We start from the raw sequence: 19,264 nt of genomic DNA, 5'->3' as shown, positions 1-19,264 counted from the left end.
GGGGGGGGGGGCTGGGGGGTTCCCTGTGCTACGGTTGGAAGGGCTGAGATGTCCTACTACAAGTTCAGGGAGAGGACTGCACTGGAGAGCCAGTGTGTGATGAGAGACGCCAGGGCTGTACGTTGCATGTGCTGTAAGGACTATGCTGGGGAAATTCTGGACTACATTTTGTTATTTATGTGCATAGGGCTTTTGTAATAAATGAAACCCCACAAGGGCTTTGCTTTCACTTGGGAAGTTGCTTTGGACTATTTCTGAGGAATAATAAGAAGGGAAACTGCGGCATGCCTGCCTGTTGTGCCATGGCCTGCCATTGCAGGGCACTCCAGACAGGGCCACCTTCTTACAGGTACCCTGCCTCTTACCTCTTGATGCCAGGTTGAGGGTACAGTTGCCAACTGCTAGAATGGGATTCAAGTCTGATGTTGACTTTCTACTCATAATGTTTCCACCTAAAGACTAAAAAAAAAAAAAAAGGACATTATGTCACTAAGTCGTCACCTTTATGTAAGCGTCAGTCCAGTGTGAGGATTTACATTGATCAAAGGTCATAAGACTGACAGTGACATACAATTAATTTTAAAGTCTATTATTTCAGCAGCGAATAAAAATATTATGCACAGACAGAAGCAATTCCATGCAGTTTTGCTAACCCATCAACTTGTAACGTACGGAAATGTTTCTGATCTGCTGTCCTCCCAGAGTTTTTAACTGATGCAAGAGAGCATGGAAAATCTTTGACCTCTCCCCTGGAAGTTTCGAGACTGTGTTTGTCAGGGCATCTTTCACTACAGCCAGACTGCAGGCAGCTCCAAGGGTTAGTCCTGAAACCAAGTTATTGTAAGTAGCAAAATGTGAGCATTGCTCCAAAGTCAGGGTATTAAACTATGTCCAGACTGTACTTTTGTAATTATGCAGTGCCTTTTTCTCACAATCAGCTCTCATTAGAATGTGGATAGGAATAAGGCAACATCTTAAAAGTTTTTTGTTACACTGTAATTTAGGAAACAAAACAAATACTGCATCAATTTCAAAATGTGCATGTGCAAACTGGAGTTAAACTAGGACAGGTTAAAAGTCTTTAACAGTCATGGTAGAGAGTCCTTCTTTGTCAAGGGTAGCAGCTAAGCACATCTGGAAATGGGGAGAGAAATGTGGTGTAATGCTCTGAGCCATGAACTCCCAAATTGTAACCCCAGCTCTGACAGACTCTCTCTTTGGCCTTGGGCAAGTTGCTGAAATTTTCTGCCTTGGTTTGCTCATCTCTGTCTCGCTTACAATGGGGACAGTAATATTTACTATCTATCTCGTAGGGCATTTCTGAGGCTTAATTAATGTTATAAAGTGCTGTGAGATCCATGCATGGATTCTCCATAGAGTGTGAGGGGGCAACAACGGGTGTCACCACAGTCTGCCCACTCCTCCCCCTGGCCCACCCAGTCTCCTATCTCTTCCCCAGAATGAACACTTGATCTACAGAGAAGCCTCTGTGGGTTACAGACGAGGAGAGGGAGAGGTGCTGCAGAGATGGCTGACACTCCCACCTCTTCCATGTAGTAGGGAGGATATCTGAATGTTGAGGGTCCCCTCCATAAGCAGACATTGGAGGACAAATAGCCAATAACTTTGATTCTACACTCCCCCTAGGGCTGACCTCAGCCAGCTAAATTGAGGTAAAAGGTGTTAATCCACATCGACACTAGGGATTGGGTCATGGTTAAGATTAGGGTTAGATAACACATACTAGCTAACCCAATTTAACCTCAACTTCTTTTCCTAATCTAGACAAACCCATGCTGTTGCTAATGTATCATAGATTGGGGCAGGGATCATAGCCATCCTGATCCATGGATGTCTCAGGAATGATTTGCAGAAACATTCACAAGCATCTCTAGACATTCTTGGAGAGCCAGGATGTCTGTAGAGCAGTTCACATCTTCCCCACTAGGGTACGGATCAGTATTATCTTATGCAGCGATATCTCTCTGTGTTTCAAAAGGCAAAAGTAGGGTCTACTTACCATTGTCTGTGTATCTCACCACATTCAGATCTAGGATCCTTGCAGGAGAGATGATAACTGGATGATGCACTCCTTTAAATTTCATTTCAGGCCCTATAGAGTAGAATGAGATTTAGAGAAAAGGAAGATTGCTGCATTTCCAGAACTGTGACTATGTCATTGTTGAGTCATATATTAAGGACAAAGAACACACAAGCAATTCTAAATGCTGCCCGCTACTGTTCATACATACACGGGCACATGCATAACAGGATGTGCTCTGATTCTACATACCCACACTGGTGTTCCCCACAACGAGAGGTGCTTTGGGGTACTTAGTTTTCAGCTCCAGAAGCTCCTTCAGGCTAGCAGGAGAAATCCATATTGTTCTTTCCCCTTGGAAAACAAGAGTTCTTTTTGGCTGATTTTCAGCCATTGTCTATAGGAGAAACAATGTAGATTTAATATTTAAAGCTCCAGAGAGGCAGCGGTTGTCTAGTGAATAGGGCACTGGACTAGGAGCCAAAATAATTCCTTAACCATGGAAGTCACACTTAAACCCTCAAAACTGGGCTTAAGTGGGACTTAAATAGTGCATCAGCCTTATGCTGGCCCTTTGCACAAGGAGGAAATTCATGCTTCATGAATAAAATGCCTAAAACTGACTCAGATGTGTCTAGCAAACAGGATTTATCCTGCAGACTACGCACTTAGAGCTGGATCCTGCACCCTTGGAAATTAATGGAAAATTAATTTTAAAAAAATCCGGATTTGACTGCAATGAAACTACTTTCAACCCTACTCCATAAGTCCTCCCAGCTGCCGTGTAGGCATACCCCTTATCATAGCTGGTGCCTGTAGATAAGGTTGCCAGACATAGGTAGTGCCACCTATAGGTGAGGCTGCCTAATACTATCCATTATAAGACACTGTTTTCAGTTGCTTATAACTAAGGCTACATTTTAATCATGGGTATTTTTAGTACAAGTCACCAACAGGTCATGGGCAGTAAACAAAAATTAACGGCCCGTGACCTGTCCATGACTTTTACTAAAAATACCAGTGAATAAAATTTGCGGGGGAGGTTGCCCGGGGTGCTGTGGGAGGGCAGCCCGGCTGCTTGGGGGGGGCGTGGTGCGGGTGGCGGTGCGCAGCCCGAGATGTCTGCTGGTGTAGTAGGGGAAGGGTGTGGGCAGTGGTGCATGGCCTGGGACTCCCACTGGTGCTGGGGGCAGGGCGGTTGGTGGGACTGGCAGACTCCCTACCTGGCTCTGTGCCTCCCCCTCCACACAACAACAGCAGAGTTTGGGTGTGGGAGGGGGCAGGGGGTTGGGGCATGGGACGAGGTGAGGTGGGCCCTGGGTGGCGCTTACCTGTGGGGCTCCCTGAAAGCAGTGACATCCCCCCTGCTCAGCTGCTAGGCAGCGGCATGGCCAGGCAGCTCTGAATGCTGCCTCCACCTGCAGACACTGCCCCCGCAGCTCCCATTGGCCGCAGTTCCCGGCCAATGGGTGCTGCGAACCCAGGGCTCTGGGCGGAGGTTCAGGCAGAGTGCAGAGCTGCCTGGCCACACTTCTGCCTAGCAGCTGAGCAAGGCAGAGGCGTTTCTGGGGACCTCCCAAGGTAAGCGCTGCCCAGAGCCCACCTCACCCCATCCTGTGCCCCAATCCCCTGTCCCCTCCCACACCCAAACTCTGCTGCTGGGGTCGGGGGGGCACCGTGGGGGCCCAAGACTGCCAAGCAGCAGCTGGTGTGCTTGGTGCAGGGGCTGCCTGAGCTGTCCCCTGAGCCAGGCATACCAGCCACTGCAGAAGTCACAGAGGTCACAGAAAGTCACGGAATCCATGACCTCTGTGACAAACTTGCAGACTTACTTATAACTTTGTCAAACTTCAACCGTTTAAGCTAAAATTTTCTGTGTGGGGTGTCTGCCACAGACTGATTATTTTTGGAAATTTCAGCAAAACCAGTTCATCCTTTTCTCAGAACAAGATGATGAAAATGTGTTGTTTTGCCCAGGTTAAAAAATTTGTACAACCATTTTGTTGAGAATCTCCAGCAGCTCCATGCTTTGCACAGGCAACCTTAATTCCCTACATTTTGAGTACCTGACTTTGCATCTCTTTTAATGTAGTTCTTGTATGTAAATATAAACACAGAATTAAAAAAAATCACAGATCTTTGCAGATCTATCGGCAAATATGTGATATTTCTCCTGATGTAACCACTCCACTACTAGAGAGCACATTAAGATGAGTACTGAACTACATGTAAACGTTACAGATGTTACAGCATATGCACAGACCAAGAGCAATTCTACTTACCATTAATTCTGGTGGAAATATAAACTCCTGGGTGGGGTCCAAGGGCTGAAATTCATCTGCTGAAAACAGCTTGGTGGAAGTCTTAAACAAACAAACAAACAAAACAAAAACAAACAATTTTTTACTTAATTCATTCTTTATAAAAAAGAAAGAATCACAAGGACTGGATCTGAAGCCCACTGAAGTCAGCAGGAGTCTTTGTAATTACTCTAATAGCCTTTGGATGAGATGCTAAATAAACTGCCATGTATTAGTGGGAGCTGTTGCAGCGGAAGAAATGGAGAAAGGCAGCCTCTCACAGCTCAGTCACCTTCCCTGGCCCCTCTGGAGCTGGGAGAGTGGAATGATACAGACCTGAAATCCTAACTGTACACTTCCCTCTGTTCAACTATAGAGAGGTGAGATGACTCCATATTTCCCCCCACTCTAACACACACTGACAGGTCACAGATTTTTGAAAGGAATGTTTACATAAAATAAACCATTTGTATGGATGGGAATTTTCAAATAAAAAAAATTAGTGTCATGATTCTGATTTAGTTTTTGCAGCAAACTTCAGTTCTGTGAACACAATCTTGCTATGAGTGCCATGTAGACAAACCCCTGAACCCACACAAAACCTCACTGACTTCATACGGCTTCACCTGGGCACAGGGATAGCTAATGCAGTGGTCACTGCAGAATCGGAGCCTAAGAATATTAATATTCCAGAACACAAAAGATTGTTTGAACATGCAGATCCAAACTGTCCTCTGCATTGTTACAAGAGACTCCAGGGGAAGAGGGTGAAGATTTCCCCTTTCACACACCTACCATGCCTTTGAAGACATATCTAAATCCCTCACCACTAACAGTACATTCATTTCCTGTGAAAATGGAAAAACTTCCTGATCACCCAGGATGGTACATAGAAACATAGAAACATAGCACACATACATCATTAAAAGAAACTTTCAAATTTCACAGAACAGCAGCAGCAATGGTTCTGTGGCCTGCAATATGCAGGAGGTCAGACTAGATGATCATGATGGTCCCTTCTGGCTTTAAAGTCAGAGCAATGCTATGGGACGTAGTGGGCTGTAGTCAGCTGGCTATAGGATGCTGCATGGCATAGCACTTCGCATGTACTATAATAAGTAATAAGCAGCGCAATGCTCTTCACCTAGTGCAAATTTTACATTTAAACAGGAAGGAAAAACAATTAAACTCACCTTCTCTCCTTTAAGTTTGTCTTCTTGATCCAAGCAACAGTTCCCATTTTCTTTACTTTGACAACAAAACGGTTCCTAAAATACTAATATTCCATTAATATAACATATGACTTCTGCTCATAGTGAGCTTGATCCCAAGTCAATTGAAGTCAATGGGAGTCTCTCCTGACTTACAATGTGCTTTGGATGAGGCTCAATAAAATTGCAAATATTCACGTTTTAAGGCATTATCTTTTTCTTACCAAAACCTTTTTAAAAAAAGTTCTCTACAAAAAATGGTTTTCTAAGTTTCTCAGTGGAATTTACACAAAATGTTGGCAGACAGGATGAACTTTATGTCATTAACACTCATTGATGTCACCACCTCTTTTAATTCAAATCTTATTTCAACTTTATTTTATGCATGTAATGCCATGACTAGCAAAGACCAAAGTCTCCTTGCCTCAATCACACAAATATTCCCACTGACTGCAATGAAACTACTTTTGTGAGGAAGATTTGGGCCCCTTATGAACAGTTAATACTTAGAACCAGATTTTTATAATACTCTTTGTCACACTGCAATTTGTATGTCTGGGCTAAATATTACAGAACAACAGGTTTATGTGGCTAGTGGCCTGATCCAAAGCTCACTGGAGTTAATGGAGACACTTTCATTGACTTCAATGACCTTTGGTTCCAGGCCCTGAGAGCTGGCTGATCTGCATTCCTGGAAAGGACAGCCAACAACCCATGGCAGAAACAAGATTGGATGTGTACTTAAATTCACAGTGGTCTCTGGTTGTTTAGATATTGTAATACACAGTAATACATGCCTCACTCTCCCATAAAAATATTTTAGAACAAATATTCAAAGCAGTTGAATAGGAACACTCTTTGATTCCCACCATTCCCACCGCTTACCTTACAGAAGGTTTTACAGCCATCTAAGATTGGCCTATACCCAGTGCAGCGGCACAAGTTACCTGATACCAGAAAATAATAGGTGAACTATTAGTTCTAGCTATCACATATAATTTAGGATTCAAGACTTCATGTTAAGGTTTGTCTTTTTTCAGGAGAAGGGGTTTATCTCTGAAATGCAGTATGGGCCAGATGTACAAAAGAGCTCAGCATCCATTGACTCCTGAGGGGAGGAAACTCTTTCAGCAACTAAAAGGAAGCTGTAATACTGCAAGAGCTGCATCAGATGGCAGCAGTGGGTGAGTTGACCCAGGGTGCCGTAACAACTTTGGCTTTGGCTTCACTGACACAAAGGTGGGTTTTTACAGTGAGATAACTAGCATGGGACAGTTCTCTCATTGTAAAAACTTAAGTGGAGACAAGGCACTTGCAGTGTTTACAATGAGGTAAAAAGAAAAGGAGTACTAGTGGCACCTTAGAGACTAACCAATTTATTTGAGCATAAGCTTTCGTGAGCTACAGCTCACTTCATCGGTAGCTCACGAAAGCTTATGCTCAAATAAATTGGTTAGTCTCTAAGGTGCCACTAGTACTCCTTTTCTTTTTGCGAATACAGACTAACACGGCTGCTACTCTGAAACCTACAATGAGGTAGCTAGGCAAAGTCAGCACTATATCTCCTGCCCTGGCTGACCTCACCAAGTTTGCCTCATGGTAAAACTAAACTGGCCTTGTCTCCCCTCTGCTTTTACCCTGGGATAGTGAACCCACATTAGTTATCCCTCTCTAAAAGCACACCTTTTTTGCAGTGAAGACATAGCCAGTCTCTCTGTTATTTTATAGTTTTATTACTGTCACAAAAGCTTTGGCACTGTTCTGAGGTTTACAATGTTCTGAACACTGTATCTGATGAGAACTAAGGCCAAGATTTTCAAAAGTGGCTACTGATTATGGATGCCTCAATTTTTGAGAACCCAAATTGAGCACTTTTTGAAAATCAGGCCCCTTTAAGGACATCTTAAAGGGGCCCGATTTTCAAAAAGTGCTTAGTGCCTACTCTCTGAAAATCAACTCCCCTATAGGTGTGCCAAGTTGGGCACCCTAATTGAGATACCCCAAATCACTAGTCACTTCTGAAAATTTTGGCCAAGGTTTCACTCTGCTGTAGGGTATACTGTTCAGCATGACATCGCAGATGTGCTGTTTAATATATAGGCACCTCACAGATTTCAGGCAGCCAAGAATTCATTGTTGCTTTCTTCCCTTTCCTCCCCACCCACCTTTTCTGAAAGGAAACCATCATTAAAAATCTTATTTACTAAGAGATTATTTATCTTGTTTGTTCATATATTAAAAATGGCATTTTGATGGGGAGGGGGGAAGTGGAGAAACAAACAAACAAAAACTAACCAGCCAGAGCTGCAGCTATCTGCTCCATGGAGGGTTCAGGGTGGTTTCTCAGTAAACTATACATGGACATCACCATTCCAGGGGTGCAAAAGCCACACTGAGAGCCATGGCACTTGGCCAGCCTTTCCTGGAACAAAACAGAACAACAGGCCCTGCTTCAAAATGCAACATCAACAAATTCCCTTTTTCAATCATTTAAAAGAGCTGTTGGTTTCAAAAGTTACAAACATGATTTAAAGAGTGTGACAAAGTTCCTGCTCTACCTTGGTGGGTCTTGTGCTTATTGGCAGATTTGCTCGCCTTGGAGCTTCACGGCAGCTTGGCCATTTTTCTGAATTCACAGTCCAGGTCGACTCCTCCTGTGTCTGACCAGGAGTTGGGAAGATTTGGGGGGAACCCGGGCCCGCCCTCTACTCCGGGTTCCAGCCCAGGGCCCTGTGGAATGCAGCTGTCTAGAGTGCCTCCTGGAACAGCTGTGCAACAGCTACAACTCCCTGGGCTGCTTCCCCATGGCCTCCTCCCAACACCTTCTTTATGCTCCCCATAGGACCTTCCTCCTGGTGTCTGATAATGCTTGTACACCTCAGTCCTCCAACAGTCCGCGTTCTCACTCTCAGCTCCTAGTGCCTCTTGCTCCCAACTCCTCACATACACACCACAAACTGAAGTGAGCTCCTTTTTAAAACCCAGGTGCCCTGATTAGCCTGCCTTAATTGATTCTAGTAGCTTCTTGATTGGCTGCAGGTGTTCTAATCAGCCTTTCTTAATTGTCTCCAGAAGGTTCCTGATTGTTCTGGAATCTTCCCTGTTACCTTACCCAGGGAAAAGGGACCTACTTAGCCTGGGGCTAATATATCTGCCTTCTATTACTCTCCTGTAACGGTTTCCCTGTCAGGTTCCCTTTGTTTGACCCTTTGACCGCACTCCTGTCCCTGTTGTTCATTAGTTGTCCCCCGTAATTATTTGGTTTTCCAGGTCTTGTGGACCCCCCCATTAGGCTGGAGGGAGGGGATCCTTTAGCAGTGGGCGGGCTTTCACCGCCCACTTCCTAGATCCCAATAAGATTACTCTCCTGTAGCCATCTGGCCCGACCCTGTCACAAGGGTTACAAGATCTGACCTAATTAACACAATGAAAAATGTGACAGATGTTACAAACTTAAATGCCTTCCTCTTAGAAATGTGAGATATTTCGAGAAGAAACTTAAACTAATGTGAAATCTGAACCAGGAAAAGTTATTTTGATGTGTGGGTCCAAGAATATCTGACTGGTGGACGATGGGAGCAGATTATCCCCCAACTGCCTACTTTGGGGTTCTTACACCTTCCTTTGTAGCATCTGGTGCTGACCACTGCTGGAAGACAGAGCATTGGCCTAGCCAGACCATGGGTCTCATCCAGACTAGCTATTCCTGAGTTCCTGTGTCTTTACCTCAGTCTCTTAATATTATAGGCAGTGTTAGCTGGATATGAGCAAGGCAAGGTGGGTGAGGTAATATCTTTTATTGGAACAACTTCTATGGGTGAGAGAGAAAAACTTTCGAGCTACACTGTCTCTCTCTCACCCATAGAAGTTGGTCCAATAAAAGATATTACCTCACCCATCTTGTCTCTCTGTTAATATTAGGCAGTCTGCATGAAGGAGCATCTCTAATTAGTCTTAATCAACCACTTTATACTTGTATTATCAAGGTTTCCAAGAAAAGTTAGTCTGACCGTTAACAACGTCGAACAAATATCAGACTTTTGCTGGCCCACTAAGATGAGTCTCACTGTTTATGTATCTTCTTTGCTGTGCCTCCAACACACAGTATACACACTGTTTAGCAAGCAGCAACATTGCACATTGCGCCTTTTACAATACTTTGTTTTTTAGCAGAGCTGGACAAATAATCCAAAATATTTTCTGTATAGACATGCTATAATTTTAAAGTTAATACCTTTGGCCATTTTGGCAGCCCTTGGGCATTTCCTTGCTGAATTCAAGGAGGTGCCACCATTGACAGGAGATCACATACCTCTTAGTTAATCATCTAGAACTGTTTTATTTTAGCAAATAGGTTGTTCCCATACTATGCTGGAGATTCCTGAAGTTTTTGCAGCATGTGTGACACCTGCTAGATAACTTTACATAAATACTATATTTTCCTGTCTTTCTCCACCCATTTTAAACTACACTGCAGAATCAGTTTAAAAATCCAGAGTCCTCAGCTATCTTTTAGCAGTGGGAGCAATACCATATCTTTAAAAATCGTAACAGTGTCGTACCACCACTGCCAATTAATCCTAGGCACGTGAAGGAAGAAAGCAAAAATCCTTTTACAGCATACTCTCACCTGAACTGGATGTATCCGGGTTTTTGTGCATCCTATGCCTTCCACAGTGGTGACAGCAACGTCATGCAACGAACATATGGGTAATAGACAGGCATTGGCAGAATAATGTCTTCGGATTGTAAAGGAGAATCAAGGACATTAAATATAATTATAAGCTTTAAAAAATTAGGGATTATATGACCAGTAATTCTTGTGTACATTGTAGGAGTCGCATGCCTGGTCATGCAAAACTTGGCAGTTAGAGGCCTGTGCACGTCCCTCAAGCCTAACATTCTATGGGCCAAGAATATAAATATCCCATCCTTTCCGTCATTTAATCCTTATCTGCCATCAGAAGCCCTATTTGCAGAGCTCTGATGCAGAGGGCAGGAGGGAAGGTCAGAGTGTTTCTTTGCAAGCAACACAGTGAGAAAACAAGAGTTATTGCTGGTAAACCCCCCTTTTCTCCTTCATGACATTGCTTTCACAGAGTTCACTGTAGAAGACTAGCTAGCAGTGACCTCCCTGATGAGGTGAGCTTAGCAGTGCCCTGCTAAACAGTGACATAAGCACTGCTCTAAGTCAGTGGTTTTCAATCTGGGGTCCGCAAACTATGTCTAAGCTTTCCAAAGAGGTCCGTACCTCCACTTGAAATGTTTTAGGGGTCCACAAATGAAAAAAGCTTGAAAACCACTGCTCTAAATCAATATTTGCTCAATACAGAGTTGATGTAGCACTCAGAGAACAGCAGTGATGGAGGTGTGAGCCGAATTCCATCAAGGAGACCTAGAGATTTTAGGTAACTACACCCTGTGGATACATGTTACTGAAGCAGCTATCTTCATCACTAAGCCAGTGACAAAGGCATAAGAACATTAGCCAGCTCATAACATGACTCAGTGCACAGTCTTTCCTCTTAAATGGTCTTTGAACTAACAAGGCCTAACAGTTTGATTTTTCTGTGAATGACTAATCTAAATTGAATATTAAGTTAAAGTTTGATAAGCTGTTTTTAAAATACAGTATCACACATGAAAACCTTATCTACATTCTTGTTTTTTTAAAAGAATACTGCCATATTTCCTTCAGTTAGCTGAAATCACATTTATTTTTAAAAGGTCATAAAAATTTAGTGTTGTGTTTTCTAGATATTTTGTTAAGGATACCTTATCTTCTTGGAAACCGGTTCATATGTGGAGATCATCACAGTGCAGGCTCCGCAGCCACCTCCTCCACAGCCATACTTAGTTCCTGTGAGACGGAGTGAAAGAGTTCCCATTAAGGAAAAAAGCTTATGGGTATTTAATAATTCTTTTTTTGCTTCTGCTCTGTTCCCAGTAGTTTCCCAGGTTGTGTAAAGCTTGAGGACAATCTTCTTCCTGAAGGCAACAGATATAGAACCTATAACTGGACAAGTGCAATGACACATGTATCAGAAGCTCATTTTTGCATTGCTTGAAATCTTCAATTATTATTAGACCAAAACTACAAAATAAACTGACCAAGATCCTGCTCCCACCAAGTTCAATGGAAGCTGCTGACTTCCTTTGGAAGCAAGAGCAGCCCACATTATGTAAATATCCCACTGGGACAGAAACAATAGTAGATCTTCTGTACAGCTCACATGTTCTGTTTCAAAGTGGCTGAACTGTATTTTTGGGTAAACTCAGTAACTTGGCTTGCTGTGTAGCATGGTGAAAAGATTTAGGGCCCAAGACTCTTTTATGAGTGACATAAATGTAACTTAAATATGTAGTTAAGTGCTTTGCTGAATCGGGGCCTCAAAGTAAGTTAGGAATCTAAATACCTTTGTGAATCTGGGCTTTGGTCCTTAGGGCCAAGATTTTCAAAATGGTTGCCATTGAAGTTAATGGGAGCTACTAAGTGCTCAGAGATTTTGAAAAGCAGGGCACCAAAGACTAAAATGTCTAGGTTGCCAGTAGGGTTAAAATGAAACCTTTAGGTTTATTTTGAGTCTGTTAATATCACAAACTAAACAATGGGAAGATAAATGTATTTTGCATGGAAACCATTGTTTATTGAAATCATCATTCTTGCAGGAAATCAGATGAACAAAATGGGAATCAAATAGCTACCTAGGCAAAGTGCAATTCATCAGATTCAAACAGCCAAAAATACTTTTTTCAGCAGTATAACCACAGAACAGGAATTTATTTCAGAGATGTGCAATATTACAATTTCTCAGAATTAACTGTATAGTATTTGAATGTCATGGGTCTCAAACTGATTTTAAACATTTGGGCAAGTATTCCATTTCATATTTACAACCAGAGCAAACTCCAAAGGCAGAGATTGTGAAAGGTATTTTTCCTCAAGCCTTGCTTTGGCCTCTGAGTCCTTTCACTGGCTCACTTTTACATGCTGCATCAAATGTAAATTTCTTGTGCTTTTTGTAAAGGTTCAGCATTCCATCCCAGCCCACCTCTCAGATCTTGTGTTGTATCATCTGCCTCCTTGCTTTCCCAGTGATGCCATCCTCACCGCCCTGTGTCTCTCATTTCTAGTCACATATTTGTGTCTTCTTTCACCTTGTCCACTATGCATGGATCAGCCTCCTAATCTCAGTGCCAGCTCCCACCCACTAAAATCCCATATTTCTCCACAATGGCACAGACACTAACCCATGTGAGTCTGTTATCTTCTTCATTCCAACATTGCAGAAAAAAAGAGTGATAAAAAGATTCAAATCTGAACCAGCACTTCCTCTTGGTTTCCCAGTGACTCTTCTCAGTGTTACTTGGAGTCTGATTTTTTAGAAGTGTTAAGCACCCATCTCTTGAAGTCAGTGGGAGCTGCAGGGACTTAGCTACCTCTGGAAATAAGGCTCTTAGGCTATTTAATAGCAGGGAGCATCTTTCTATTTGTCTTGTATAGCACTGAGCAGGGGATTGGCAGATAAATAATAACGGATTTTTGGTCCTGATTTTAGAAAAGAGTAGGGTAAAAATGTTGCCAATAGCCAACAATACAAGAAAATGTCTGACAAAGGTTCTCCGCTTGGTGTGTGGAGTACTTCCTGGTGGCCTGTGGAAGCCAGCTGGTCACATGGTGGTGGCTCTCTCCTTGTTTCCAGCTCATAAATTTAATTAAAACTACACAGATATTTTCCCAATTTTACTCTTCCATGGAAGCAATTTCTTTATTTGCCACAGGGATGTTATGTGATCATGAATGAAACTTTGGAAGGGGAGACACACAATCACAACTGGGAGAGGAGATGGTTCACAAGTCACTCTCTCTACTGAGATGTGGTCCACACTAGTGAAGTGCTTGAGGGCCTCTGGTCTAAAAAGTTATGGAGTTGGAAGAAAGATTCTCCCATGATTTATGGGGATTTATATCTTGGTTTGTAGAGTCCCTCCTACAAACCAAGACATTTATGCTTACATATAGCGTATCTAGATCCCTTTTGTCTGCTACACTTACAACGTATAAGTAAAGAACTTCTGCTTTTGATGGAAGCTCATCATGAAAACAAGCAGAGCTGTAATCCATGATTAGCACAAAATATGAATGTGCTGTCATCTATTCTAAAGTTCTGTTTTTAGATATAAGACTACTGAGGAACATGCATAGATTGATCTCAAGCAGCATGAAACTAAAGAGATTTTGTCTGTGCTTAAAAATTAGGAGCTTACTAAGTAATGTCTACAACAAAAACACTAACCCAGGAACCTATCCTTGCAACAAAGCCCGTTGCCAACTCTGTCCACATATCTATTCAGGGGACACCATCATAGGGCCTAATCACACTATCAGAGGCTCGTTCACCTGCACATCTACCAATGTGATATATGCCATCATGTGCCAGCAATGCCCCTCTGCCATGTACATTGGCCAAATCGGACAGTCTCTATGTAAAAGAATAAATGGACACAAATCAGACATCAAGAATTATAACATTCAAAAACCAGTTGGAGAACACTTCAATCTCCTGGTCACTCGATTACAGACCTAAAAGTCGCAATGTTACAACAATAAAACTTCAAAAACAGACTCCAGCGAGAGACTGCTGAATTGGAATTAATTTGCAAACTGGACACCATTAAATTAGGCTTGAATAAAGACTGGGAGTGGATGGGTCATTACACAAAGAAAAACTACTTCCCCGTGCTTATTTCCCCCCCTACTGTTATTCTCACCTTCTTGTCAACTGTTGGAAATGGGCCATCCTGATTATCACTACAAAAGGTTTTTTTCTCCTGCTGATAATAGCTCACCTTAATTGATCACTCTCATTATAGTGTGTATGGCAACACCTATTTTTTCATGTTCTCTGTGTGTATATATATCTTTCTTCCTACTGTATTTTCCACTGCATGCATCTGATGAAGTGGGTTTTAGCCCATGAAAGCTTATGCTCAAATAAATTTGTTAGTCTCTAAGGTGCCACAAGTACTCCTTGTTCTTTTTGCTGATTCAGACTAACACAGCTACCACTCTGAAACCTATCACCACTGGAGTTCTAATGACACTAGTGGTCAGGTCATCAGTTTTGCACATTATCTAAAAAATGGGACTTCTAGAAGCACAGTGCTCTCTTCCACCATTCTGAAGCACCAGCTCAATTCAGAGAGTAAGTGACACTTATTAAATCCTATATTCACACTTCACTAATACACAGATAATCCACATACAAAGATACTGACTGCAATCTGGTTCTCAGTAAGGATTTAACAGCAGGTATCAGATTACTAAAGCTTCATTATTTTTAGAACTAGATTACAGAATATTATCACAGATTATCTGACAAGGGTAAAATACAGTTTGTGAATCTGCCTTCTTGCTTCAACTCCCCCCACTTACTTGCTAATTCACAGTGGATCTTCTATTAATTAATAGTCTAATGCACCATTTCCCACAGCTTCTAGCCTCCCTTCCAAGTACCCATGAGGCTTGGCTCATTTTACCTTATTTATTACAAAATCCCTGTGTTTTGATAGAAGTGCTATATAAGTGCACGATATTATCAAGGATGTCAAAGCACTTTACAACACTAATTAATCTCTGTGAGGCAGATAAGTATTAATATCTTCATTTTACAGATGGGAATAGATGAGCACAAAAAGGGTAAGCGACATTCCCAAGGTGTCACATCAAGTCAGTGGCAAAACTTGGCACAGAACCAGATTGCCTGATTTAGCAATGTGTTCTGACTAGTGAACTACAATCCCTTTGAGTTGGAGCTAACATTAAGCTAATTTTTACAGTTCAATGGAGTTTGCTATTGTTCATAACATTAAAATATAGTCAAGTACTGAAGAGTGTTTGTCTCTTAAAAAGATACATAACTTAATATAGTAATTTTATACAGTTCCAGGGCCCAATCCTGTCATCCTTAATCAGGCAAAGCTCTAATTATCATCAGTGGGAGTTTTTCCTGAATAAAGTCTGCAGGATAGTGCCCTAACTGCATCAACAAGGAAAGGATATGTCTCTTTCGGAGGTAAGACAACAGCATTTGTTCAGGATCAGCATTCTTCTCTACTATCTGCAGAAGGAAGGGAAACAAGCTGTTACAAAAATACTCAGGGTTTATCCTTCAGGGCACAAACCAATAGTCTGCCTTCCCAGCCCCACTTAACATAACTGCATGTGCTAAGGGCCATAGGTGGGAATTTTTCCTTCCTTTGGAAGTTTTTTGTCAGATAGTGCTACTGCTAAAAATAAACTGTCAGGACAGCTTATCTTTAATAAAAACAACCCTAGTGATAGGAGGAATGCCACATCAAAAGAATCCATCCTGAGCCCCTCTAACGGTAAAGGGGGCCAGGAATGGGACTGTATGTCAGCCTATGCACATATGCTTCATACTTATAAAGACATACAAAACCATGCTGGAGAACTCTCAGAATTGTGAACAGTCTGATGACCTGTTGGAAGTGAAGGGGAGCAGAGACTATTCCACAGCGCAGATGAACATGGAAGTATTACTGCAAGGTTACAGATACCAATTATTAAAAATACAAACACAAAAAGAGTTTACTGCATACCCCCAGATCAGAAATGTAATAAGGAAATCAATATTCTTGACAGATTATAGAGCCTCATTATTATTTGAACATAATATGATGAACACTGGAAGGCAGACTAGCCAGGCCAGTGCCAGGGATCCCATTCCTCCTAGTTTTACCCACAGATGTATACTGTACTCATCTCACAGAGTATCCAAATGCTTTACAAAATTATAATCCCCCACCATACTCTCAAATGGGATGGCTGTAATGAATGCTATGACCATTAACAATATTTGTAGCTATCCATGCCAAGAAAATGTTACACAATGGTAATCAGATTTTATGCATCAGGGAATAAACTATGCAGGTCAGGAAGACGTCACCCTCTTCATCCAGCACTGCATAAAACTGACTCAATGCAGTCTTCATTCTGTGATGGTCTCTGACAGAGGAGGAATACTAAACTATCTGGAGCAATAGCATCATCCAGAAACTCCTACATACCTATCTGATTAGAAGAATCCTTATCCCAGTATCTTGAATCAGCTAAACCTTAAAGTAGTGTTTAATCAATAGCCAGTTTAAGTAATTATACTCCCATTACATCAACGTTCTATTAGGCCAGTAGCTTCCATTTCATTCATCATATTTTGCTATATTTTGGCATTTCCATTATTGACATTTGCCTTCCTATCTTCTCCACATTGTACTGTCCGTCAAGAAAATGTATATTTCAAGAAAAACACATATAATTTTCAATAATTTTTTTTGCACACATGAAATTCTGAGGGAAATTTTCAAAGGATGAAAGGAGAGTTTGGCACCCAACTGCCACTGATGTTCCAGGAAGGGCTGGAGGCCTAACTCCCTTTTGTGATTTTGAAAATCTTCCCTCCTCTGGCATCATCATCCACAGGAATCTTGTGAGAAACCAGGCAGCAGGAAGGAAAGTGCATGATCTGCAGGTCTGCCGTGGCCCCCCAAATGAACACACCATCACTTCAACACTGGTTGACAACAGCCCTAGAGAGGTTCTGGGATGTTCGTTTGGGGATGAAATGTTATTGTTCTCCCACTGCTTTTTGAAAAGCTCGGTGGGGTAGAAAGCTCAATGACAGCTACTCTTCTAAACTTCACACCACTTAAGGTGTACAATGCTAGTCTGAGTGGAACACTCTTCAGCTCCATGGCACTCTAGATTTTAGACAAAAGAAAAATAATTTACCTAGCACTGATGTGCATAGAAAGTGCCATGACAAAAAATGTATGGGGAGAAAAAAAATGCATCTTAGGGGGCAAACTGCATAAAAGAAATACACAAGGCATTTGTGTTAAATATTTAACTTCCTGATCCTGATATGAACCTGAAATTAACTCCAAACTTTCACTCTTAATTTGCCGTTCTCCTTAAGCTCATTGCAAACAAAAAATGTATGCAAAACACTATCTGTGTGGAAGTGACAGCTAAAGAAACTATTTAGAGCACAAAGAAAAGGAGTACTTGTGGCACCTTAGAGACTAACCAATTTATTTGAGCATAAGCTTTCCTGAGCTACAGCTCACTTCATCGGATGCATGTAGCTCACGAAAGCTTATGCTCAAATAAATTGGTTAGTCTCTAAGGTGCCACAAGTACTCCTTTTCTTTTTGCGAATACAGACTAACACGGCTGTTTGAAACCTGTCATTTAGAGCACAGGAACTCCTAACCAATCTCCCCGACCCCCTAGTATCATGCTTCTTCCCGAGGAAGCGGCGATTACATCGCTACGTTAGAGCTATATTGGCTGTTTACTGTTCTGACCCTGCAGAGGAGAAAGGGAAGTGGGAGTGGAGAACTGCCCATGGAGTCGGAGGAACTTGGGTCTGTGTGTCGGGTTGCCATCACATGAGAAATGGTCAAAAGGCCACTCCAACACCTCTCGTCCCGTCCAGTCACCAGTGACCCCCTCGCTTACCTTCCTCCCGTTCACATAGAAGATCAGCTTATCAGGCCCCGCTCCCCCTGCAGCGGGGAGAGACATTGGGAGACGCAGGGAATCACAAGTCCCGTCCCCGCAAACCAGCTGCGCTGTGCAGTCCAGCGAGCGAGCGATGGACCTTGCCGGGGGGCTGGGCCACCTGTGAACTCGAGAGGGGGGCGGCAAAGCCAGTAACATGAGAAGTCGGGGTGGTGGTGCTATGACTATCCGCAAATGTAACTAATAGATATAAGCAGGCCCATAGCTATAGATAGCTCCCGCCCGTGGTGCAATCCCTGATAAAAAGCCCATCCTGTTCCAAACACTTTCAAAACTGGTTCCCCGCCAGGAAAGTCAAGGGCAGTGGTTACTATCGCCAAGAAAAGCAAATAGCGTTACTGTTCTCCGGTTCTTTGCTGGAATAACTTGCATAAATCCTGGCACAGAATTTAAAGGAACCACTTGCATTTTATAGTATTACAAACTGTTCATCATCCCACGTACCTGTTATTAAAGGGTGGCATCAGCCCCCCCCCCCATTAACATACCATCACCATGGTCCAGAATGCAAGGAACTGAAATGGCCAATCCTAAAAATGAATGATTTATCAAAATAAGATCATTGTAAGATTAGAGAAAAACAAAAGATACACTCCTCTACATAAAGAAAAGGAGGACTTGTGGCACCTTAGAGACTAACCAATTTATTTGAGCATGAGCTTTCGTGAGCTACAGCTCACTTCAACAGATGAAATCAGGAAAGCTTATGCTCAAATAAATTGGTTAGTCTCTAAGGTGACACAAGTACTCCTTTTCTTTTTGCGAATACAGACCAACACGGCTGTTACTCTGAAACTCCTCTATATTACATTACTCCTCTATATAGACCATTACTTAATTAATATTATTTCTAACTATGGTAGCACCAATTATTTTTATTATTTATTGATATTGCTGTACACCCTAGAGGCCCCAGCATTATTGTGCTAGGCACTGTAGAGGCTCCAGTTGAGATAGGGACTCCATTTTGCTAGGCATCGCATAAACACAGAGGAAGAGCCAGTGCTTGCCCCAAAGAACTTACAATCTAAACAGAAAAGACAGATAAAGAGAATATTATCCTAATTTTCACAGATGGGGAACTGTGTGATTAAGTGACTTGCCA

The 19,264-nt window shown here is 42.2% G+C and overlaps 1 protein-coding gene across 4 annotated transcripts in view; it reads right to left on the bottom strand.

The window, feature by feature from the left end:
* LOC311528240 (aldehyde oxidase 1-like) overlaps positions 1-18,254 on the bottom strand; it is a 76,313-nt gene extending 58,059 nt beyond the window's left edge. Inside the window, exons 1-12 of one of the 4 annotated variants that reach the window (XM_084643020.1) lie at positions 18,097-18,254; positions 15,616-15,673; positions 11,328-11,424; positions 10,183-10,291; positions 7,848-7,974; positions 6,438-6,499; positions 5,535-5,609; positions 4,324-4,404; positions 2,294-2,438; positions 2,021-2,113; positions 673-824; positions 366-459 (exon numbers count right to left, since the gene is read on the bottom strand). In XM_084643020.1, the coding sequence (XP_084499146.1) occupies positions 366-459; positions 673-824; positions 2,021-2,113; positions 2,294-2,438; positions 4,324-4,404; positions 5,535-5,609; positions 6,438-6,499; positions 7,848-7,974; positions 10,183-10,291; positions 11,328-11,424; positions 15,616-15,673; positions 18,097-18,162 (1,159 nt within the window). In that variant the 5' untranslated portion in view covers positions 18,163-18,254. Of the gene's footprint in view, positions 1-365; positions 460-672; positions 825-2,020; positions 2,114-2,293; positions 2,439-4,323; positions 4,405-5,534; positions 5,610-6,437; positions 6,500-7,847; positions 7,975-10,182; positions 10,292-11,327; positions 11,425-15,615; positions 15,674-18,096 lie in introns of those variants that run through there. The other 3 variants (XM_084643018.1, XM_084643017.1, XM_084643019.1) reach the window with 3 other exon arrangements.
* Between the last annotated feature and the right edge of the window lie 1,010 nt (positions 18,255-19,264).

The sequence above is a fragment of the Lepidochelys olivacea genome (genome assembly GCF_965140295.1).
Source record: "Lepidochelys olivacea isolate rLepOli2 genome assembly, chromosome: 11".
Classification (NCBI taxonomy): domain Eukaryota; kingdom Metazoa; phylum Chordata; order Testudines; family Cheloniidae; genus Lepidochelys; species Lepidochelys olivacea.
Note: the sequence above shows the minus strand (reverse complement) of the source record. Positions and strands in the feature narration are given on the sequence as shown.